Source organism: Dioscorea cayenensis, chromosome 20, assembly GCF_009730915.1.
Source record: "Dioscorea cayenensis subsp. rotundata cultivar TDr96_F1 chromosome 20, TDr96_F1_v2_PseudoChromosome.rev07_lg8_w22 25.fasta, whole genome shotgun sequence".
Lineage (NCBI taxonomy): Eukaryota > Viridiplantae > Streptophyta > Magnoliopsida > Dioscoreales > Dioscoreaceae > Dioscorea > Dioscorea cayenensis.
The window spans coordinates 30,811,371-30,837,215 of NC_052490.1; the positions used below are offsets into that span (position 1 = coordinate 30,811,371).

At 37.4% G+C, this 25,845-nt stretch overlaps 1 protein-coding gene across 1 annotated transcript; it reads left to right on the forward strand.

The window, feature by feature from the left end:
- The first annotated feature begins 184 nt into the window (after positions 1 to 184).
- Positions 185 to 25,459, forward strand: LOC120251438 (probable LRR receptor-like serine/threonine-protein kinase At1g53440). The gene is made up of 16 exons (XM_039259958.1): positions 185 to 401; positions 2,470 to 2,704; positions 2,796 to 2,864; positions 2,935 to 3,006; positions 3,100 to 3,171; positions 17,687 to 17,758; positions 17,940 to 18,011; positions 18,106 to 18,177; positions 18,256 to 18,327; positions 18,772 to 18,843; positions 24,433 to 24,504; positions 24,631 to 24,699; positions 24,791 to 24,853; positions 24,936 to 24,974; positions 25,057 to 25,106; positions 25,230 to 25,459. The coding sequence occupies exons 1-16, from the start codon at positions 293 to 295 to the stop codon at positions 25,457 to 25,459; spliced, it is 1,440 nt and encodes a 479-aa protein (XP_039115892.1). The 5' UTR covers positions 185 to 292.
- Positions 25,460 to 25,845: the final 386 nt, after the last annotated feature.

Below are 25,845 nucleotides of genomic sequence, written 5' to 3' on the forward strand. Positions count from 1 at the left end.
AATTATGTTGATATTATTATTATTATTATTAATGGAAGACCAAACAATAGGAAAAACTTATAACAAGCTACTGAACAACAGTGACATTGGATCTTTTTACAGAAATTAACCGGGGTCCGAGTCCAACATCAGCAAGTTCTTTTGTGTGTGGAAATAAGGGGGGACGACCTGAGAGTTCTTCAAATTGGATGGCGTGAACATGCTTAAATAGGAACGAACCATGCACGTCTCCACTGAAGAATCAAGATGATGGTTTTACTCTAATAGAGGTAAAAGATATGTAAAGGAGAAGATGAGGTTCAGTCATGGACTTGTTCCACTCTTTCTCTTTCTCTGTGTCTTGGTTTGGAGCTGCTCTGAGACTCTCCATTGCCAGGCCCAAACTCTCCCTCAAAGTGAAGGTGTGCAGTGTTAACCTTTTTGATTTTTAATTTTCATTCTCATTGTTCACATGATATAATATGATTGATTATGGGATCATATATATTAATATATGATCTTTCTTGTTAAACCACTCTTGTTGGGATAAAAAGATTATATCACACGCGGACAACATAATTAGTCCTCTCACGACATATGTATGACTAGAATGATCATGAGATCATATATTTTGCATATGATGCTCCTTGTTGAACCACTTGTGCCTGGAGAAAAAGATCTTATGATTCTTATCGCACTGCGAACTCAGGCCTCTCAGCACACCAAGAAAGTTCAGAAACTTTTTTCTTTTTGTAGTTTTATATAATTTCATGAAATTTTTAATATTATTGAAGAAAAAACTGTCTTCTGTTTTCCTTTGTCCTTTTTTTTTATTTTAAAAAACAAGTTCATCATTTATTCACCTTTTTATAAAAAAAACTCTGTAAAATAATTATAATGGCTAAGATAAGTTGTTATATATATATATATATTTTATAAAGATTACAAGTGCTACCTCATAAAGAGATTATCAAAGGGATAAATAGATACAATATATGATGTATTAATTAGAGTGGTTTTACAGTGTTGCTATAGTTCTGCCGGTAGAGGAATTTGACCCACTCTAATTTTACATTGTTGCTAGTCCTGTCGGTAGAGGAATTTGACTCTCTGGCTCCACATTCACACTCACATAGTGTTAGGCGGTATTTAACTTTTGTTTTTAATAAATTATGATTTATCTATTTATATTAAAAAAAATAGTTAGGTGATACGAGGATTTCTCTTTACTCCCAGTTAAAAATTAAATAAGTCTAAAAAAAACCTCTTGTAGTTTCCAGGGATGAGAGATTAAAGATGTCTTCCTTTGGTAAGAAGGGGTTTAGAATTTTTTGGAGGCACTCAAAAGGAAAAATAAAGATGTGGGAAACTTCCTTCCAATAACAACGGAGGGAGAGTTAATTTAAAAAAAAATAAAAAAAAATAATTTTTTTTAATTCTTAACAATAACTTTTAATAACTATTTATTTATTTATTTTTGTTGTTCTTGTTTTGGTTCTCACCCATGGCCACTTGGTCATGGAGAATGTTTTACTGATTTATTTTGTTAATTGGTTTATGATTCATCTATTAGAAATAGATATATAATAAAATAACTTTTAGAAAAAATTTCAACTAGATCCCATGTAGAGAGTCTGCTGCGAGGTGAGGAATAAAGTTGGATGTTCAAGTTCTAGTTGTGAGCACGCCCTTGATTATTGTGATTATCGTATTTGTGAAATAAATAAATTAATAAAATAAAAAATCCAGCCAAGGTGCAAGCTAGATGATATCTATTATGTGTGTGGTTATAAATATGATTAAGATGACAATTTTTAAGTTTTTTTAGCTAATAGATTTTTTTGAATAATAGCGACAAGTCGTCTTTTTATATGAATATAAAGCAGATCTCAAACAAGATCTGAAAACCCGGGATATACTGATGTATATACGATGTATGAGAATAGTATAAGAATCCCGGGGTGAGCAGAGTATATGAGCAGATCGAGGAGCAGATCTTGTCGGAGGAGGGATTTGAACCCATGACCTCCCCTTTTACACTTTGGTGTCAAACCATTGGGCTATCCAATGGTTGACTAGCTAATAGATTTTTAAATAGTTTTTTATTTTTTTATTTTCAATAAATTGTGTTTTATCTATTTAAAAAAAATTCTTTTATTAAGTGAACCTTTACCAAACTTCTTCTCCAAACTACAAAAAAAACATCAAACAATAAAAATAAAAAGCCTTGAAAGGACCTTTTCTTATAACCTCCTTTTGTCACTTTAGAATTATCCCATTAATGAAATATGCGATTTATCTAATTTTTTTTTCTAGAAAAACTGTCCTAATACACTTACAACTAATTTTTAAAAAAAGTTAATTTTTCAAATGAAATCATTTTATATGTTTGAATATATTTTGTTTAATAATATAGATGATATAAACTATTTTTTTAAATTACAATGAACACAAAAGATGAGGGGTCACTAACAGTTTGGTGGTGGGCAGTGGATGCACTGAAGAAGATTGGGGCGAGGTGGAGGATGCATTGGGACTTCACGGTAAACCCATGCAATGGGACCTCCGGTTGGTTTGACCAAACCAACCCGGCCAAGCCAATTGGTGTCATGTGTAGCGGATGCGATATCGGCAATTGCCATGTTATCAACATTATCCTCCCTGATCAGAATCTTACTGGTTCTCTCCCTGATGAGTTCTCTAATTTCACCTCCCTCCAAGTCATGTAATTAGTTATTTCTTAGTACTCACTTTATCATACCATTAATTATTTTCTAGCTCGTTAATTTAACTACCATGCTTTGCTTAATTGACAGCGATCTCAGTTTGAATTATCTTAATGGCACTATCCCTTTTGCCTGGGCGTCACTCCCTCTTATCAATCTGTAAGTTGCATGCATGCAACTTTTGTAATCCAAACCCCTTGAACTTACAAATATTTTCTCTAATTTGTAGTAACCTTTGGGGGAATCGCATTACTGGACAAATTCCTGATCAGCTTGGCGAAATCGCCACCCTTCAATTCATGTATGCGTTTCTTAATTCCTTGGCTTTCTTTTTCATTTCATTTAATTTGGACTTCTTCCTTTATTTATGTTTATTTAATTTATTTTTTCATAGAAATTTGGCATCTAACCTGCTTGAAGGTTCACTTCCAGAGACTCTTGGCAATCTATCAAGATTGGGAACAGTGTGAGTAATATATATAAATCCACAAAAATCACTCAAGTTTGCTCTTTTGGATTATTAACTATTGATTGATGAAAAAAAGTGAATAAACCACATTCATTAGAAATAAAAAATGTACAACTTACATAGCTAATCCACTAGAAGTGGTAAAACAAAACCAAGCAACCCCCGCTAAAGAGCCTTAGCCCGTGCTCGGACAAGGAGTCTCCTCAGATGTTAAAACTCCCTCCGGATTCCCAACACGAGGTCCCAGAAATTCGAGGCTCCTGCGAAAAGTCTTCATCGAATCATCCAATTTCTCCTTGTTGCTCACTGAAAAAGAGGAGAATCAGAAAAGAAGCATGTGGTCAACTTTCAGAGTAATTACATGAGCAGGCAAGAACATGTCATTAAAGATACAATCATTTCTAGATAGCCTGACATTCCACACAATCGCTTTAATGACTAAATCACACAAGGTTCTAACAGTCGGATGCAAAGACGTCCACCACGAGTCCCACAATAAGGCCATGGTGGGAGGCGGCTCAGGCAACTGGAGCAGATTAACAAAATAACTCCAAATGCGTGAAACAAAAGCACATTGCAGGAAGAGATGGTCAGCAGACTCTGTAGCAGAATGACAGAGTACGCAGGTCGCCGTTGGTAGCTTGTTGCATCTCCTATTTGCTAAATTCTCAAGAGAGAGAACCTTATTTTTCAACACTAGCCAATTGAACAAGTTGATCTTCCTAGGGCAAGTGTTGCTCCAGAAGAACTTCGCAATCGGACAACGCAATCCACTATCGTTCAGGAAATTGTAGAAAGATTTCACTGAAAATAGACTGTTGCCAGTAAGCATCCATCTATACGAACCCTCCCCACTCCCATTATTAGTCGACAACATCACAGCCCCCGAGGCAAGCTCCTGCGCCGTTACAACCTCTAACAGCCTGCAAGTAGGACAAAGCCCCTTTCCAGAAAAATGAGATACGGCCCCCTCGCGAATTCCAATGCGAGGGACCATAGTTAAATTTGATAACCCGCGCGCAACACCAATTGGAATTAGTGGCAAACTTCCATCTCCATTTACTTAAGAGCGCCATGTTGAAGTTGTGCAAGTCCAAAAATACCCCAACCCCCCTGTTCCCCTGTTCCCATGACTGGCAAATATTCTTCCAACTAACCAACCTACATCCCGGGTTGGCAAGGTCAGGGCCCGACTAAAGAAAGTCTCTCCTGATCCGGTCAATTTTCTTGATAACCCAACTAGGAAGTCGGAATATAGACATCCAGAATGTAGGTAGTGCAGAAAGAACTGAGTTCACCAAAGTAAGACGACCTCCAAGAGACAAATGTTGAACCTTCCAAGAGGAGAGACGCATTCTAAATTTAAGGATAAGCCCTTCCCAATCCTGATGCCGGGGCCGTTTCCCTGAAATAGGAATTCCCAGATACTTGATAGGTAGCAAGCCCACCCCGCAGTTAAGGGTTTTAGCAGCCCTATCCTTCGGTAAAGTGCCCATCTTACTAGTGAAAAGACAGGTCTTATCAAAGTTAGTAGCCAAACCCGTCATGCTCTCAAACAGGAGCAAGATCAGCTTAACAACCCGGAGGTCCTCGATTCCCCCCGTAGTAAACACCAGTAAATCATCTGCATAGTGCAGGTTACACTTGTTCCCGAAATCACCCAAAGGGACGCTGATTAACACCTTAGACCTAAGCGCGTGCGAAAACATCGCACTTAACACATTCGTGACTAAGACAAACAACAACGGGGAAAGCGGGTCCCCCTGTCGCAAACCACGCCGATAACGAATGTAATCATTGGGGGACTCATTCACTAAAATGTTTGCCTTAGAAGAGTGTAAGATCATCTGAATCCAACCAACCCATCTGCCACCAAATCCCTTAGCAACCAAAAGTACCAAGAGAAAATCCCAATCGACCAAATCAAAAGCCTTAGCAAAGTCAACCTTCAAGATGTGCCCCTGTAATCTTCGCTTATGAATACTGAAGAGCATCTCTTCAGCAGTGGCAATATTGTCCAGGATGCGGCCCTTTTAAAAATGCAGATTGGTCAGGGTCAACGAGATCCTTCATTACCTTGCTCAGACGGTTGGCCAGCAGTTTCGATAAGATTTTAAGTGAGGAATTAATAAGGCTGATTGGCTGGTAATCCCCCGGAGACTCAGGGGAATCAATCTTAGCAATGAGGATAATATTATCCGAGTTGATACGCTCTAAGTTTGCCCTACCGAAATAAAAATCCTCACACAACCTGAGGAGGTCCAACTTAATAGTATCCCAGAAGGTCTTAAAAAATTGCATTGGGAAGCCATCTGGACCCAGGGCTTTATCCCCCCTTAAGTCGAACACGGCCTCCTTGATTTCCTCTAAACTGAAAGGCTGCTCCAGGAACTTCAGGTTGACATGGCTTTTGTGATCCAAGAGTTTAAGAATATCCACCCTTAACCTCAAAGTCCGCTTCATGCCAAACTGTTGAAGAAAGGGATCTATGAAAATCCTACCGATGTCCTTGGAGCTAGACAAAGCAGTCCTTCCATGCTGTAAGCATGGAATGAAGTTTCTATTTTTCCGCCCATTAGCCACAGCATGAAAGAATTTAGTATTTTCATCGCCCTCCCTCAACCACTGTAGCCTCGATCTTTGTCTCCAATAAATCTCTTCTTGTTTTCGGGTCTCCTCAAGCCTCTCAATCAGAATCAATTCTTGCCTAGATTCAACCGCCGAGAGGCGCCGCGTCTCTTTGGCAATATCTAACACCTCAATCTCCTGAAGGAGAGCCAACTTTTTTAATTTGATCGATCCAAAAGAAAATTTAGCCCAATGTCGCAGCTGTCCCCGTAGACCAGCCACCTTCTTGGCCAGGACAAAAACACCACATCCACTCGGATATATGTTCGTCCACCACTTAGTTACCATCTCCATAAAACCATCCGTAGTAGTCTAAACCAATTCAAAGCGGAAAGGTCTAGAAACAAAGCAAAAAATGCCTACTTCCAGCCGGATTGGCACGTGATCAGAACCCAGCCTAGGGAGGCTGTTCTGCAGAATTTTCGGGAATTTATTCACCCAGGCATAGTTGACAAGGAAGCGGTCAAGCTTCACCCAAATTGGGTCCACCTGGCCATTTGTCTAGGTAAACTTACGACTGACAGCCGGAGGCTCCAACAGACCCATGTCAAACATCATGACACTCCCTTAACTCCTCCCAGAACGCCACTTTATGGGAGCGCACATTCGGGCCATAAACTGAAGTGCAACGCAAGGTCAAGTTATCCAATTTGGAACAAAATTCAATGGCCATGCTAAACGAGCCCACACTTTCAAGTTTACCAATGAAGAGAACACTGTTCCACCCCACCACGATGCCCCCCGCCGAACCCCTAGCCGAGAGGAACTCAAAGTGATCTAGTCGGCTACCCCCAATCTAGCGCTATAAGCTCGAAGAAATCACCTCCAGCTTAGATTCTTGTAAGCAACACACATCCGCAAAATGCAAATTTATAAAATCTTTAACTAAGAGCCGCTTACTCGGTCTACCTAGACACCTAACATTCCAAGATACAATATTCATTAACAACAACTAGTTACCGCAGACCTCCGCAGAGGTTTCCGCCACACCCCTAACAGATCGGGAGCGTTCTAGCAAGCGAATATGATCAATGCATACATTCACAGGATCAAAAAAATCAACACCACATGCACCACAATAATTTGCAATTTGCTCATTAGACTAATCAGAAATAAGTAGGGGCTTGAGAGAAGTACCTTCCAAAGTCTCCCCGCATCACACTTTCTTTTTGGTGGACTTAGGTGGCTCCACCTCCTCATCAAACCTCAAGGGAGGTTTCTTTGGTCTCCCGCTTTTTCTGGTGCCCATCAGTTGATCAGAAGTGTAAGAGTTCTTCCCAATAGGAAGGTCTGGTAACAGTTCACGAAGATTCTTTTCAAACTCAGATACTGACTCATCCGACTCAGAAATATGGTCAGGCAAAGCACCATTTGTGGATTGAGAATCAATCCCCTCCAAATCCTTCAGCTCCCCCTCTGGACCCTCAACACCGGTAGTAGTAAAAACCAGATCCGGCACCAAAGCCCACAAACCTGCTAAGAATTACCACTGAAACCCAGAAGGGGGAACTAATATCAGGGGGAATTTCTCATTACTAAAGTCCACCCCTAAAAAGCCCGAGTTATTCCCAGCTGGAGGCCTAGCAAAAATAGGCCCAACCAAAACAGTGAACACTGTTTGCCCACCAGCCTCCATATCCGGCCCAATATTAGGCCTAACCTTCTGATCCGGGTCCAACTCAGAATCCAACTCCAAACCAGGTCCCAAGCCCATTGAGTCATCCTTGGGGCCCAACTTTTGGCCCACCTCACAGATTAACAAAGGATCCTCCGAGATAGCATCCCTGTTAGTAATCTCCGTTACCTGGCCTAATTGAAGCTTCAGCCCAACATCCAACTCCACAGAATTCTCATTAACGAACATCGTGTGCTTCCTGCATGGGGGGACCATCATAGACGACTGCATACCCTCCATGTGGCGCTCAGCTAGAACCTCGGCTGGCGGACCATGCGACAACGCCAGTTTGGGAACTGCTACCTCGGACGGGACCACATTGGAGGCTGCTATGTCAAACGGGACCACATCAGAGACTGCTACCTCAGACGGTGCCACGTTGCGTAAACTCCGCTCGCCACCTGTCGACACCGCAGGAGCATACTTACTTAGAGGTCTAACCCGCCACTGCTCGACACGTCCTTGTCTCGAGCGCAGAACCATCGACATGACAACACCCACCCTCCTGGGTGATCGAGCCTCCTCTCAACCTCCGGTCCGAACATGAGCATCAGAGTGTCTAGCGGTCCGTTGGCCGGAAGTCTGTCGGCGATGAGCGTTCTCCTCATCACCAGCGTGAGAGCTAGGCTCGACCACCGCTAGCTATGGAACCGTTCTATTATCAATCCAGTTCACCTCCCTGGATGTCGGGAAGCGAACCCCCGCAGGCCTCTAATCGGGGCCCACATTCCTGTCGCTAGGTCGGGAGCAGAGCTCAACCACATGATAGGAAGTCAACTTTTGGTTCTTGCCTTTCTCCTTTGCTGGAATCTCGTGAGTGAAGCGACGCTCCGACGAACCACCAATCCTCGCATCCGACTCCACCCCTGCCAAAACATACTTCCCCAGACCTTTGTGGAGCTTAGGCAACATCCCCCGCTCACTGGTGATCAAAACTACATACTTCCTCATCCCTAAACTAAAATCTATCTCTAGCGGGAGAGACATGCCGGCTCTACGTCTAACCAGCACCGAGATAAATTATTTGTGTGCCACCGTCGCCTGCGAGAATGCCACTAGCTCACCCGCCACACGCAACACTTCCTTAGTGATACCCCGGTACCATCCATGAAGGGGTAGATTCCAAATATGCATCCATTGTCCCTCGCCGGAGGCCCGTCCATCAGTCCCTATCTTCGCCGACTAAGGAGCTAGTTTAAGAGAGCAAGGGCTGTCTTTGGTTGCCACTTTAAACTCACCCAATTTGCATACCTCCTTGACTTCTCTGTTCTTCAATGGCACCAAAAACATGCTGTCATTCAACGGTGTAATGGCCCTGAAAGCTCCAGATTGATGATGGAGGAAGCGACCTCCAGGATACTTGACTCGTTGACGAAGCCATCCACATGGGAGAGCACAACCACCTTCGCCAGATCCTCTCAAATTTCAACTACCTCCTGTGTAAGTGGGAGTGATAGAGCTACATGGTGAGGTTACGGATTCCTACCCCGCCCTATTGTCTTCGCCACACATTGGACCTTCGACGCTCTCACAAAATTAGACATCACCTGCTCTAGAGTCTCCTCTTTACCTTCCTGCATGGCCATCTTCTTCTAGTGAATGTGAACCCGTTTCCCACCCGGTCTGCAACGCAACTCCACCAAACATCTGGCCGCCAGGTGTCCTACTCCCTAGCATCTCAAACATACCACTTGGTGTCTACACTCCACCGTCGAGTGTGAAGTCCTGAAGCAACGGCCGTACATCGGACTTCTCGGAGAATGCGGTCGCTTCGTACCAACGAGCCTGAAGCCACCACCTTTCGGCCTCTTGCTAATCGTCGTCATCACCTGTAGACGCTCACCCGAGGACGACGAGGAAATAGCTTGAGCATACGACATCACAGAGTCTCGCGATGTTGGCGCCCTGGACGCCAAAGAAGTGGCCGCCCTGTCGTCACCGATTGATCCTCCACCATCACCACCACCAGCTGCTCCTTGCTTACCTTCTCCTCTTCCACCGCCATCACCACCTCCAGACCAGAGATCATGGAGAAGACTCCCCATCCCCAGCTAATGTGCAAGTCCAGAATATTATTATTTCTCTGGAGGAATCATGCTACCAGCAAGACTTTTCTACCTTAGCCTAAGGATGAGATCTATCCAAGAGAATGGCTGGGTGAAGAGCTCTTTTGATTGAATTCTCCAAAAGCAATATTATTTATTATTTATATTATTTTTTAAATAAGTGGAAAAACCACTATTTTTATTAAAAAAACAATAGAACTTGACCAGTAGAGGTGATTAGGTGTATGACCAATAAGAATACAACTAAGTAATAGAAGAAAAAAATGAAACTCTTGGTGTGATAAGCAGGAGAAATCATCCATTCATAGATAGCAATACTAGAGGGAGTCTCATATGTCTCCACGCCAATCCATGATGATATTTGCGTTATCACCACATTAAAGGAGGAGCTCAATAAGTCAAGGTTATGCTTGATAGTGGACCCAAAGATTTCTAGCTAGTTCTCAATTAAGTTAAAGGCCATAGAAAATTGGAGAAAGAGCATAAGGTTAATCTTGATAAATACCGAATGAAGTGGAGCGGTGCAGTAATTAATAATGAGATTATTTGGCTCTAACTAGATGTTCCAGAACATTGTCTAGAAAAATAGCTAGCTCCCATGTTATCTTCAAATAGGGACCTCTATAATTGAAGAGAGGAAGCTAGTTGTCCAAAATGGTTTCAAATATGAGCATCAAATGCGCAATACCGAAATATATGACCTATAATTTTAAGAGGATACGGCCCCTTTTTGATAGTGAGGTCAAAGAGGGGCATATTAGCTTATCATATTTGAGGAAGTGGCTGAAAGATTTATCTATGCTTGCAAGGCTTTAAATTCTCAAACCATCGGAGTTGGGAGAAAGTAACAAAACAACAACTATGATCTTGGCAAGATCGAGGCTAGTGCATGCCCAGGATAAACCACTGTTTTATTCAAAGAAAATAAAACAAGTACAGGAAAAACAAATAGCTACTAAAAACAAGAAAGGAAAACCAACAGATAGACAAGTTAGGCAATTATCACTAGAGGTGATGAAACACCCAAAATTTGTTTACAGTCAAACTTGCAAACAAAACAACAACAAACAGTAAATAAAACCACAATTGGGAAAAACGAAGATCTCCAGAAGGTACCAAAGGTCTTCACCAGCTACAAGGGTAGGCGTAACAAGGGGTGATTCACTTACTAGTCGAAGAGGCCGTAGCGGAGTTGTTCTCAGCTGACCGAGTGCTTAGGAAGTCTTGAGAGCGCTTGAGTTTTTACACTAAATCCGAGGGTAAATGTTGAAGAAGCAGGTCTTGTGCTGCAGAAATCCAGGCAAGAAGCATATGAATAATTTTAGCAGTAATGGATGAAACATGCTAAAAATGAGACTTAAACAAGAGATTATTTCCCTTGAGCTAGATATTCCAGCAAATGACTTTAGAAATTAGACCCCACAAGACTTGTTGCTGAACATTTAGGGATAGGATCCAAGAAGTCCAAATTTTAAAAAGAAGATAAGTATGTGGTTGTGTATTTAGGATTTGTTCAAAGAACACCCATATTCTTTCGAAAACTTCACACTGAAGGAAGACATGATCTACTGATTCCGAGTCTTTGTGACAAAGAACATAGGTATTCGTTGCATTTTGAAAGTTGTAACCTTTTTTAGCTAGGTTGACTAGAGTGAGAATTTTATCCTCACTTGCTAGCCAACAAAATAGGGAAATTTATTCGGGCATTCATTTTTCCAGAACTGAGAGTACAGTACACTTCTAAGGCCCCCATCAATTAGGAATTTATAAAAAGAGTGAACTGAAAAAGCTCTAGAGTTCTCTAGGTTCCAAATCTTTAAATCATCTTGATTGTTAGAACATTCTGGAATAGAAGAGAGAAAAGGTAATCTTTTTGATGGAGTGGATGCGTGAAAGAAAGTTTCTTGTAGAGACAGGCCTTCAGCGAATTATTTAACTGTAATCCAAGTAAAGTTATAGTCTTGAAAGATGTTAGGCTGAATGTCTTTAGGTGCTTTTCCTTCTAGCCAATTATTATGCCAAAGCAGAGTAGAATTCCCATTTATTATGATAATAGAGGTGTAGAGCTGGAAGGAAGGTAAGATCGGAGTTATTCCTGCCCAGGAAAAAAAATTTTCCTGGGTAAAGAGTGAATTAATGATCTTGGAGGACCATTGGATAAGTAGTTGGAGTGAATGATTTTTTACCAACAGCCATTCTGACCATAGTAGATTTTCCTCCACCACTTTCCTAGGAGAGCTTGATTAAAGACTTTTAGATTGAGAATTCCCCATCTTCCCATATTCCTAGGTCTACAAATCCTCTTTCAAGTAATGAGTCGGAAGCCCTTAGGGCCTAACTCTGGTCCTTTCTAAAGAAAGTCTCTTTGTACCTTGTCAGTCTCTTTAATTACCTAAGATGACAGTTGAAATACTGTCATCTAGTACGTTGGGATTGATGAAAGGACATAGTTAAGTAAAGTAAGGTGACCCCCAAGAGATAGGTAGTTAGCTTTCTAGGACATGAGCCTTGCCCAAACCATAAGAATTAGTTTTAACCAATTATGTCTCCTAGGGAGCTTACTAGAAAGTGGAACCCCAAGGTAAGTAAGAGGAAGACAATCTTTATTACAGTTTAGAATTGCTGCTGAGGAAGCATTTGATTGGAATTCATAATTAGTTGAAAACAAACAACTCTTAGAGAAGTTAATTGTGAGTCTAGAGGATCCTTCAAAAAGGTAAAGGATCAATTTAATAATTCTAACGTCATCCTGTTCTCTTGTAGAGAAAATAATAAGATCATCTGCATATTGAAGATGGCAAATATTATCTGAGGGTTCAACTGGAACTCCTACAAGTACCTTTGAGTGGAGCACAAGCAAGACCATTGCACTTAACGTGTTTGGTGCTAGGGCAAAGAGCATAGGGGAAAGAGGATCACCCTATTTGAGACCTTGTTTGCAACGAATATAACCATGTGGCTTGCCATTAACCAGAATCCTTGCCTTGGCAGAGTTAAGAATAGTAGAAATCTAAGAAATCCAACGAGACCCAAACCCTCTAGCAAATAAGATATCTAGAAGGAAGTTCCAGTCTAGAGAATTAAAGGCTTTCGCAAAATCTACTTTGAACACATGATCTAAAAGCTTCATTTTTTGAAGATTGAAAATCACTTCCTAGGATGCAATTATGTTGTCAGCTATGCATCTACCTTTGATGAAAGCCGATTGAGAATCGTCTACCAAAGAATTAATTACCCTACTTAGTCTATTGGCAAGAATTTTTGAGATGATTTTATAGGAGGAATTTAGGAGACTAATAGGGCGGTAGTCATTAGAGCACTTTGGAGAAATCATTTTGGGAATAAGTTCAATATTAACCCAATTCATTCGCTCTAGGTTAGCCATACCTTCAAAGAAATCATTGTAAAGTTTGATACAAATGATTACATTGGAGGTTCCAGGGGAACTTTCTTAATAGTAGTTGAAATTAATTACCCTCGACCAACACCACCGTTGATTAGAGCAAATCTTCGACTAGTAATTACCAAGAAGGGCCACATTGAATGCCATAAAGGTTAATGATGCCCAACCACCCTAGATGTGGGATTATATACGATTTTTAAGCCACTAAGTAGAAAAGAGATGGACTAAGGCCAAACCCATACTAGAGAAAATCACTTTGAATCTTATAAATACCTTAAACAATCTATTCAAGTAATTTGAGGACTAACATCCATGTAGTATATCGATATCGAGGAAAATATTAAGTTGATGGGAGTAAGTTTGCTTCCAAGGAAGACAAATTTGGTTTTCCACATGAAAAGGCAAATGTGGTTGGAAAGGATGAGTTACATCCAGCCCTATCATCAAAGACACCTTCTAGAATGGAGACTTCAAGGCAGTTAAGGGGAGAGGCCTCTAGAATAGTTTATAGTTGAAGCCTGATTGATATTAAGAAGATAGCTAAATTTAGGTGGAAAAGACAACTTTTTCCAAAGTTAATCTTGAAGCTAGGATACCTTCATATATATATATATATATATATATATATATATATAATAAGCTATGTGATTCTAAGGTCTTATTGCTAGTTGACAGGATAAGTAGGCCATTAGTGTATCAAAGATGATACAATTTTACCCAGGGCTTATGAGATACACTAAAGAGCACTCCATATTTGAGTATATGAGAGAATGATAATCAGGAAGTCAACAACTAGAGTAAATAGTAAGGGGAGGTTCTTCGATAAAATCCACTTTGAAGATGTGGTCAGGAATATTGCTATTTTGAAGACTAATGATAAGTTCCTCCCTAAGGACAATGTTGTCAGAAATGCATCTCTCTTTGACAAAGTCAGCCATCACTTTCCTTAACGTAGAAGCTAGTACCTTAGAAATGATTTTGACATAAGAGTTATAAGGATAATAGGCCAGTAGTTAGAAGTTGCACGTAGAGAGCCAATTTTAGCGATGAGAACAATGCTTGCCTAATTGATTCTTCAAGCTTAAGGTTAGCGTGACCTCAAAAGAAGTCATTGCAAAATTTGAGAAGGCCCTACCTTGGATGATGCTCTAGTTGTCATCAAACAAGGACTTTGGGAAGCCACCAAGCCTAAAGGCCTTCTTCCTTTTCCTAGCATCCGTCCTCCTCCAAGGTCAAAGATTGTTTTCTTGACTTGTTGGGCGAGAAAAGTACCTTGAGCGTAGATAAATCAATCTCGTCCTTTAGAGCAAAGAGTTATACTAGCTAATTTTGAAACAAAACACTCAATTGGTGCTAAGTTGTTTGTGGGAATGGTCAAAGAACATGGCCGTAATATAATCCTCTTACTTAACCCATGAGTTATTGTGACGGATGAGGGACATGATTGTGGTTGCACTCACCATTAGCATTTAGGTTGAAGAATCTAGTGTTGGAATCATTCTCCCTAAGCCAAGTAAGTCGAGATTACTATTTCTAGTAGAGTTCCTACTGATGTAAGGGGTTTCCGAGTTGTAAATGTAAGAGGCTTCTACTAATTCTGGGTTTGACAAGGTCATGGTTTCTTTGATTGTGTCACAAGCCTCAAATTCAATGAGTCAACTTATTTTGCTTATTGCTTTAATCTTAAGCTGAGTCAACTTCTTTAAGAAGACAAAGGCACCACACCTGGCCTAATGAGTCTTATTCCACCAAATCTAGAAAAGAGTTAGAAAACCTCAACACAACACTAAGGGGTTGTTTGGATTGGCTTTTAAAAAAAAGTGCTTTTTTTTAATTTTCTAGAAGCACTTTTGGAAAAAGTACTTTTAGAATAAGTTAAGTGCTTATGCATATTTTTTTGTTTGGATGTATTAGTTTCAGAAGCACTTCTGTAATTGTGAAAATGTTTGGATGATTATTTGAAAAGTACTTTTACATCAATAAATTAATAAAATGTCCTTTTACTGGATTGACTGAGGGCATTTTAGTATATGCACTTAACCAAATAGCTTATAAAAAACAGCTTATTTCCATAAGCTGGTCTTTGGCAGCTTATAAAATAAGCTGTATTTGGGCTTATTTCACAGCTTGAGCTTATTCAAAAAAGCCCATCCAAACACAATATTAAATCTCATAAGCACTTAACTTATAAAATAAGTGCTTTTGGGTCATCTATAAGCTGATCCAAACAACACCTAAGACTTTTCAAAATGGAAAGTACTAGGTTGGAGTGTGTGGTTGCCAAACCCAAGACAACCTCGTGAAAATAGCCAAGCAACTGTGACATTGGATCATATTAACTATTGATCCTAGTGAAGCACCAACCAAAAAATAGAGGATCAATAAGGTCGAGTACTTATGGGTCAACAATTGGAAGCACTTAATGTCCTCCACATTTGGGCTACATTTACTCTTATCATAGAAAAAAATGCATTAAACTCTCCATAAATAACCTATGGGAAAGGGTTGAGTTCCCAAATGGTGCAAATCTGACTTGATCACCTTTAAGGAGATGTTAGTTCAGGCCATATATAATGGTATAAAGCTAATAGGAGTAATCATTTTTGTTAGAGAATTCCAATGTGGGGTAGAAAGTTTAGGCATGGATCAGCTTACTAAGAAAAACCAAGCAGTTCCAATTAATAATTATATGGCCTGAAAACCCCCAAGTCATGATGTCATTGACAGAGTTGAGGCTGGGAAGCCTAATTGACCTCTAAGTGGACTAGGTAGCATAGATCCATCGGGTTTGATTCTTGGAAGCTTCCAGCATGGGAGCGGACGAGGAAGCTCTTAACTAGGAATCTCTTAGTACTTATTTCCATACCCTTAACATTCCTAAAAATAACTTTTATGAAAAATATAATGGGACCTAAGGAGTGGATCTATAATAAATCAATAGTTTATTCACTTTATTAAAAAAAAAAAAGAAGTGGATCTATTCGGAGGTCTTCGCTACAACACTAGTCGATTAGGACTATCATTTTTGCTTTAAGAGAGCAAATTATTGAAAAGCATTTAGCTTTATGCCTTATGGTCCTTGTCAAAATCGGTTTGATACCACATGCTAAACTAAATTGTTCCTATTGTATAGAAAATGGGAAAGAAGAGGGTTGAAAGAAATACCTTTGGGTGAAGATGGTTAATTTGCTTCTAACTAGCAACTATGAGATCATTGTAAAGTAACTTGATTCAAAGTTGTACTTCCTTTCTCTCCGCAATCTAATAAACTTATACAATCTAAGTGACATTTTGGGTTAATTTTTTCATAGGTCATTTAACTATGGTGTTGTTTCATTTTGATAACCGAATTTCAATTTACATCAACCTGATTGATTTGGGAACCAAATATATGATGTGACAGTCAAAAATTTTCAAATTTTGTGATATGTATAGTCCAAGTATGATGCTTGATGTGTCACACGGAAGCTAACACAGATTTTTCAGCTGTCATATAAGCTATTTGGTTCCCAAATCAATCAGGTAACTGCCAATGAAATAAATTGAAGATGAGTGACCATTTTGATATAAATTGAAATTCGATAAACAAAATGAAATAATACCATAGTTAAGTGACCTATGATAAAATTAACCTGTGACGTTGTATAGGTGTCACCCCCAGAGAAAATAATTAGGCGATGTAGTTGTTATGCTTATATTATAATTATGATATACTTGGAATTGTTAAACTAGCCCTAGTTATGAGATTTGGTGGTGTTGCGTCAATAAATTTTTTTACTTTTTACCATGCAATTCAAAATAATAAAAAAAAAATCTTATTGTAATTTTGAGTGCCATAGACTGGATCAGGATTAGATTTCTCTATGTATATATATTTATATATGTTGAAATTAAGAGCAGCTAATAGGGCTAATATGCTTGCACAAACTCACAAGAAAGAATGGGGCAAACAAGCAATTTTATAAGAAAACAAGAAAATAACGTGGTTCAACTCACAGCTTATGCCCATGGGCAGGACTGATGAGAAAATTGCACTATAATATGAAAAATAAGGAGTTTAGGTTATTATAAAGAGTAGATCTACCACGGGCTTCACAAACAAGAAAAGAAATATTGTCAAAAGGCTTACAAAGCATGAAAACAAACTCATTCCTTCTCTTCTTTAGTAGCTTGAAGAAACAAACCAAGCTTTTTGGAGTTTTCCGATCAATCCTAGGCCTCCGTCTGCAATTGCTCTCACTTTCCTTTGTTTTCCTTCAACTAATGTAGAGGGATTTTTATGTCCTAACGTATGGGCGGGGCCTGAACACACGTGCTTATGGTTGTGTTTAGGGCCAGGTTTCCACAGAAAGATACACAAACATGCCCTATTGGGGCCTTTATGGGCTGTGTTCTCATCTAAAAAGATACATGTGCTTCAAAAAGTCCGTGTTGAAGGCTGTGCTGTTCAAACCAAATTAAATTCTTGAGAGGTACACGCTCTTGAACCCACCTGTATACAGTACCTGTGTATGTAAACACGCCCGTACATGTACAGTCTTGGAGATTGATTTCCTTATCCAGAGAGTACTGTGCCCTGCTGGATATGTCCACTCACAACAATACAGGACCTTCCTACAAAGAGAATGTGAAGCATGTGACACTATTGAGAGAATATATATTGAGTCTTCTTGCATGGTCTTTTCCCAATTATGAGATCTTCACATAAATATTTTACGACAATGATGTTGTTTCTTGCAGTGAACTTAGATCAAATAACTTCACCAATAGCCTGCCAAAATCACTGGGCAATCTCAAAAGCATGGTTAACTTGTAAGTCATTACTATTCAATCTTATTGTTCATCCAAACTATTAGCCCAGCACAAGCATTTGTAAATGAATTTTATACGTGATTCTTCTCGTATGGTGCTTGAATCAGTAGATGCTTCACATTATATCCAACAACATTTCTAAATAATTAAGCTTCTCTTATAAATCTATTTTTTTCCCCAGCTTAATCAGTGGTAATCCCATTAGTGGTGAAATACCTGGTTTCATCGGAAACTGGACAGAACTCCAAATATTGTGAGTGAGATGTTAATGAAAGACATTTGATTTTGTGCAAATTTTCAATTTTTTTTAAAATGATTTTAGACATGAAGCTTGAGCTTAAATGCAGACATATACAAGGCACCTTCCTGGAAGGTCCTTTTCCTCCCATCTTCTCTACATTGGGAAAAATACGGTTTCTGTAAGATTTATTGAGCTCTAGTTCAATGAAGTAGTTTGTTCAGTATTTTTTTGGTTAGAAAGTGTGTTTATGTTTCAGGGAAGTTTCTAACCTAAAGGGAGATGATGGAAAGTTTCCAGCATTGCAGAACATGACAAATCTGCAGCCATTGTATGTAGTCTTTTCTACACAAGTATGCTTTTATATATATATATGGCCATTTCTTACAGAAGCTTGTGATCAGAATTGACCTTTAATGAAACATAGAGATGGATTTAATCTAATTGGAGGATAATCGTAGAAGTTATTAGTTTGGTATAGAGCCAAGTATAATATGTATATTAAGATAAATAATGCAACAATCCAACAACTTAAACAGAAGGCAACTAACTAGTCATAGATTGGAGTAGACTGATGAAGTGATCCCAAATGTGCAAATGTTTGATTGCCTCCTAGTGTGGTCCAGCAACCAGAAATATTAGAAGGTGATAAAATATTATTGATTTGTATTTCCACTCTCGTTTCCTATGTTCCCTGTATTTCCTTTTAATTGATTAATAAATGTTGCTTTTGTATGCTTTTTAAATATCAAATGTTGGTTTATGGTTGGCACAGGGTTTTGAGGAACATGTCAATAACTAATGGGATACCTACTTATATTGGGAATATGACAATGCTCCAAAAGTTGTAAGCTTGTTCTCTCATTTTTGATGTTTTTATATATTTTATTTTTTAAATATCTACTAACAAACATTAAAAATACAACATTGAGGATGGATCTATACCAATGGGTACTTTTAATTTTTAATTTTTATTTGGTTAAAAAAGTGGATGGACCACGTTCATTAACAAATCAAAAGAGATGCACCAGGAGAACAATACATCAAGCATAGAGTTTCCACTAATAATGAAAGATTAACATAAAACTGACCCTAACATCAAAGGAAAAAACAACACCATCATAAGAGGATAGATGCCATAGCGCCCTAGGATGGACTAAAACTCAAAATAGCAAGTATGATCCTAGGAGGGCAGCCAAATCTTCAAGGTCGCTCGCTCCCTTTGTAAGAGCCCCAAAAAACTCTAAGGTAACGTTTGGTTGGATGCAATTCTAAATGCAGTGGATTTCTAGTTACAATGTAACTGGAAATACTTGGCTTTCAAAATACAGTGCAGTCAAATCTTGTGTTTGGTTGGATGTAACTGGAATTACTGTATTATAAGATTTTATGTTTGTTTGGAAGAATTTGTAAATCTGGAATTGGAAAACATGTGTATAAGTGTATGGATATGTCTGCGTATATGCATATATACATATATGTATATGTATATGTATATGTATATATTTGTGTATATATACATATATATATTTATATATATACATATATATGTGTATTTATATATGTGAACATACTATATATAGGTATATCTAGGGAATGTATATACATACATGTATGTATATATAAATATATGTATGTATATGTATGTGTATACATATATGTGTATATATGTATATGTGCATGTGTATATGTATAGATTTATGTATATATATATATATGTATATGTATGTGTATACATATACGTATATATGTATATGTGTATGTGTATATGTGTATGTATGTATGTGTATGTGTATATGTATATGTGTATGTGTATGTGTATATGTATAGATTTATGTGTATATGTATAGATTTATGTATATATGTATGTATATATGTATATGTGTATATATGTATATGTATACATATAGATTTCTGTATATATATATATATATATATATATATATGTATATATACATATGCATATTGTAATACCCTGAACCTGTGGATAACTGTTAGAAAATATATTGAGGGGTATTACTACGAGTTGCGATAGGGTTTTTCTACGATTAATCTTTGTTGAGAAACCCACAGTGAAAAAGAATAAGGGACTTAAATGTGAAAGTTTATAACAGATTTTTGGGTTAAAGAGTAATTAAAAAGGATTGATATAAAAATGTTTCTGAAAAAACCAAGGACTGAAAGGTAAGATGAAGGGATCTTTTTGAAATGTTGTTTTATAATCCAGGGATCATTGAATAATTTGAAAGGACCTTTTGAGAATACTATTTCATAATTCAGGGATCATTGGTGAGTTTTTCAGGGACTGTTTTGTAAGAAAATATATTTGGAGGGATTGAAAGTGAATTTTGGCTGAAAATGTAATTTTAGAGGAAAAAATCTAGGGTTTGAGAAATTGTTAAATCTTCTTCCAATGCTTTTTGCTACATGATACCCGAGAAGAAAAATAAAAATAAAAATGAAGAAATGAGGAGAAAAATGGGAGATTTGAGGTGGGGGATGGGAGATCGCTGGGAGGAGGCTCATGGGAGGGATAGTTTTAGTTGGTGAAGAACTTTTCTTGGTGTATTTTTGATGAATGAGTGTATGTATGCATGTATATATGTGTATTTGATGGATTTGATGAAAAAATAATTATGGATTTGAGTAGGAAAAACGTGTTTAATGATTATAGATGATTATTCACTTTCGATTTGTGTTGAAAAATCATTGTATTTATGATGAATCTCAAACTGAATGGAGGATGAGATTTTTCGGTTTCTTACGTAGCGAATTCATGTAGCACCGAGATTAGGGTTTGGTTTGATTAATTAAGTTGATGATGATGATGATTAAGGTGTTAATGATGATGGTTAGATTGAATTGGTTGGGTTTTAACCAAATTGAAATGGGTTGAGTTGAATTGGTTTGGTTGAGTTGGGTTTGATCAAATCAAGTTGAGATGGTTTGAGGTTTTGGTTCAATTGATTTGGGTTAAGGATTTTTGGACTGAACCAAGTTGGTTCAATAGATTTTGAATAAGAATTGAGTTTGGTTCAGTGAATTTGAGTTTGGTTCAATGGAATTGAGGTTGGTTCAGGGTTGGTTCATAATGGTGCTAGCCCAGAATTGAGTTGGGCTAAGTGCAATTGGAGACGATTTGATTATCTGAGTCGAGGTTTGAGCGAGTTGGGTGAGTGGGCCCAATAGAGTTGATTATTATTTTTTTGTATTTTTCTTTTGAGTTTAAATATGTTATTTATTTTTTTATTATGTTATCCTACTAGGTGTTGATTAGACAGCAGGAGGAGTTCCGGGGTCTAGCGAGGAACCCAAGGACACGAGTGAGTTAGTGATGTTATTATTTTAAATAATTGATTAATTATTATTATTTTTGAAATAATTGTTTAATGGGCTAATATTTTTGGAAATAAATGTTTAAGTATTTCATTTTTATCAGTGTTTGATTCCATATATAGTTGAAATATCACGTATATTTGTTTTGCCATTGATGTTCGTGATAACCGTATTGATACATTCGTTTTGTATAATTATCACGTATTGTGAATAGTAAAAAAATACATGTATATGTGATTTAATTATTCAATTCTTGTATTTATTTTTGATGGGTATATATGCTTTGATTTGGAGTGATTTTGCGAAAACCATGTGAGCATATTAAAAGATGTTTTATCGGCATTGTTAGTAGAATTGGTTTTCATTCACGAGTATAGGAATGGTATCGTGGATCCGAGGCTTTCTTGGCGTTATGCGTTGTTATACTTTTGACATTGGCTTTGTGGAAAATAATGGTTATTTTCGTGATGTGAATACTTGTCCGGAAAAAGGATCACGTGTTATGATTTACTCTGGATGGTATTATTCTTTCGTATTTACTTGATGGTTTTTGATGGTGACGCTGGGCTAGGCCACCTCTGCGATAGTGGGTCCCCACGGGCCGACCTTTAGAGGTGGCGTGGTGGACACGGGTGTTGATTCTACGAGGGCGGTTCAGGGTGGGAGTGCAGAGCCACGGCCGGATATTCGTCGGGTGGCAGAGTGGTGGCCGGGCTGAGCAGATGGGTCGGCGTTAAGGGACAGTGAGTTCCTTGACGGCTCTGAACCTAACGCCCAGTGCCACGGCGAAGGTTTAGAGAGTTTTCTAGACCATGTTATGTTGGGTGAGTGTTGGGTATTCTTTGTATTTTTGAATTTGAGATTTATGTTATTTTTGAGATTGTGATGAGGCGGGTCTCTCACAAAAATTGTGTTTTAGAGAAAAATCAAATTAATGTTGATTTATGTTGAATTTATGTTTCAAGAGTTCTTTAAAGATTGTATTTTGCTAGAATTACAGTATTTTGGAAAAAAATTGGAAAAATTATTTGAAAGCGGGATTGGTATTTATATATTTTATATATACTTTGTATTTAAGTATTTGAAAATTATTAAGCCACTACTGAGCCATCGAATGTCATTTGTAAATTGCAGGAGGGCGGGGACCCTAGATTCACGATCGACTATAGAGCTAGTCGGGGTTGAGTCCGGGGACTGCAGTGGGTCCCCCACTTTTCTTTATTTCTTGTCATTGGTGTTGTGATCTTGTAGCGGTTGTACCCGCAAATTTGAGTTATTGTATTCATGGTATTTATGTATTTGAACCTGTAGTTGGTGTGAAGTTGTAAATTGTGATTTATAGATCTGATTTTGTTTAAAGCAGGGTGTCAGTTTCCAGTTAAAAGAGAATTTTAACTGATGGGTGCCACATTTACCTCAGTAGAAGGGGTGGGTGTGACACATATATACTGGTTTTGAACTCCCGGGATTTGGTTTTACGGTCATTTTGACCGTAAACCAAAATCCCTCAATGATGGGATTTCAAAAGCACATGAAAAATGAAATACATCAAAACAAACACCGGATTTTAAAAAGGTAAGGAATTTGGAGTTACATGTAACTCCAAATCCCTTGAAACAAACACTACCTAAGTTGTGCTTGATTGTTGTGATAGAGCCTTTTGACTTTATTCTCTTAGCATCTGGCATGTCAAGAGATATGTCAGCTATCCCTTTCTTCCTTGATAATCTAAGTAAGAGGGGTAGGAAGCCTGCTTGTTAAAAAAACAATTGAGATTTTTTTTTTTAAAGGTGGATAAATCACTTCAATTAAAATAAGTAAAAACAGAACAGTACCATAAGAGAACTGAGATTTTTATCTCCTATGGTTCTTTGACATCTACTTTGGCCAAAATTTTTCCCCATTTTTTATGAAAATACATATATTACAAAATTGATTAAAAATGGATTTTTTTTTTCTTCTTAGTGATCTTTACCGTCTCTCCCATCCATCCACTAGTGGAAGCGTAGTATTCCTCCTTGTTTTGATGTTTTTCTAATGGTGGTATGTTATCTTTTTTTCTATATTATTTTTGTACTATATTTTTAATAAATTATGCCTTATCTATTTTTATTAAAAAAATTGATTAAGAAAGAAAATTATTACAAGATAATTATAAAATTTGAAAAGCAAATGAAAAAAAAACTAGCTTTAAAATGAGTAAGTTCAACATGCATGAAACTCAAAACCCCTAATTTGGAGAGAAAGAAGTTATTTTTTTGTTTGAGAGGTGACAGAGTCACAGAGATAGTAATTTATGAATGAACTACAAGGTCATTATATATACAACAAAAAAATAATTGGGTAATATAACAAAGTAATTGGAATTGAGCGAAATAAGGGAACATGTGATTGGTTGCCAGTAGTAATTGGGATTTGAAGAAAGTTATATTTCACTTGAAAAATAAATAAATTGTCACTCTCTTAATGAATTATACTAATTATAATTATAGTTATAATAATAATTGTTATTATTATTTTGAGAAAAGGTGGATATACCATTTTTTTGTCCCTTATTCGTTTTTTTTATTAAATTTATGACTTATTCATTTTATTAAAAAAAAAAAAGTGGATATACCACATTTATTAAATTGATAGGGAATAACTGAATACAAAACAATTGTCAAAATACTTTATACTTTACATTAAAATATAAATAAATAATATCTAATATATATAATTTCATTTTGATACATATATATATATATATATATATATATATATATATATAATCTGAACAAACAGAGGAATAAGGTGTACTTGACCTCACATATGGGATCTTTCGGAGGTCATAGTACATGGGGTAAGTAAAGCTTAGAATAATGACGTCCATAAATGACAACTAATGTACATGGAGTTAAGTACCAAAGACTAAATTAAACAATTGTACGTACATATCCAGTGTGAGGACAAAATTGAACCATTTAGATTAAGAACTCAATTAAATCTTGTGGATTTAGCTCACGGACCACTACTGCATGCATTTTTTTTGTGATCCAATGTTTTTTTAATTCAAAATCACAGTGACATTATTGTGCTAATACAATAATTTTATTTGTAGAGACTTGAGTTATAATGGCTTGACTGGACCGATTCCAGACAACTTTGAAAGCCTAACGAATCTTAAATATTTGTGAGTTTGTTTCTGATATACCATTTTGACTCTGTTTCTAGTATCCATCATTACTCCAAGTTGCTCAATGTACTGTTTATCCTCTTATAATTCTGTGCAAGCGAACTGAATAATACCATTTGTTAGGTTCCTTAACTATAACAAGCTAACTGGAGCAATACCAGATTGGATGTTGACAAGTACTCTAATTCGCATGTATGTTATGCTAATTAAAATAATTTTATTAAATAATTAATTATTGCCTTTCCTGTGTTGCATATCTCACTTATGATAAACAATGTTACAGTGATATATCTTACAACAGTTTTAACGCACCCCATGCACCAAGCGATTGTTTTACAGGCTTTGCGTAAGGATTCAATTTATCAGGTGTTATTTCTCTCAATCACCTGGATTTAGTTACTAATTGATCATATGGTTTATGCCTGAAGGAATTTGGTATCTAGTTATTCATCAACAGATGACAATTCGTAAGATTTTTACACTTTCAGTAAGCCTGTATTCAGACAACTTTGCTAATTATTTTCACTGAACATGCTTCTTCTCTTGTAGGATAAAATCTTGTTTGAGGAGGAACAACCCTTGCTCTGGGATACATGAAAGTGAGTATATATTCTCTTAAGATTTTTCATTTTTCCCTTTAAAAAGAAAATCTGAATCTATCTATATATATTGTCCTTAACTTATTTCTAACTGATTGTATATTTGTTTTGAAACTTTTACAGATCACAACTTGTTTTATAAACTGTGGCGGCCATGCAAGATGATCATTGATGGGAATGAGTATCAAGATGACACTATCAATCAAGGAGCATCAGATTACCATTCTTTTGATGAAGATAAATGGGCATTTAGTTCTACTGGTTACTTTATGGATGTCGAAGACCACCCATACATAGCGAAAAATGTGCTCTCCATATCCAGCGCTTTCGATTCTAATCTGAATTGTACATGACTGCTCGTCTCAGCCCTCTCTCGCTTACATACTATGGCCTCTGTCTTCGGAATGGAAAATTATACAGTGAACCCTCACTTTTGCTGAGATAATATTCAGTGATGTAATAAAGGAAGGCGCCTCTTTGATGTGTTTATTCAGGTTGTGTTTCACTGCGTTTAAGAAATAGTTTCCTGTTGCTCTTTTTAACTATTATTATACTAGCATGCAAACTTTTGAGCTTGAAGCTAAAAGTTAAATTGAGCCACCACTTACATGTGTAGGGAAAGAGTGTGTTGAGGATTTCAATATTGCAAAAGAAGCTAATGGGACAGGTCGGGCAATCATCAAGACCTTCAGTGTCATAGTAGATAGCAACACTTTGGAGATTCACTTGCAGTGGGCTG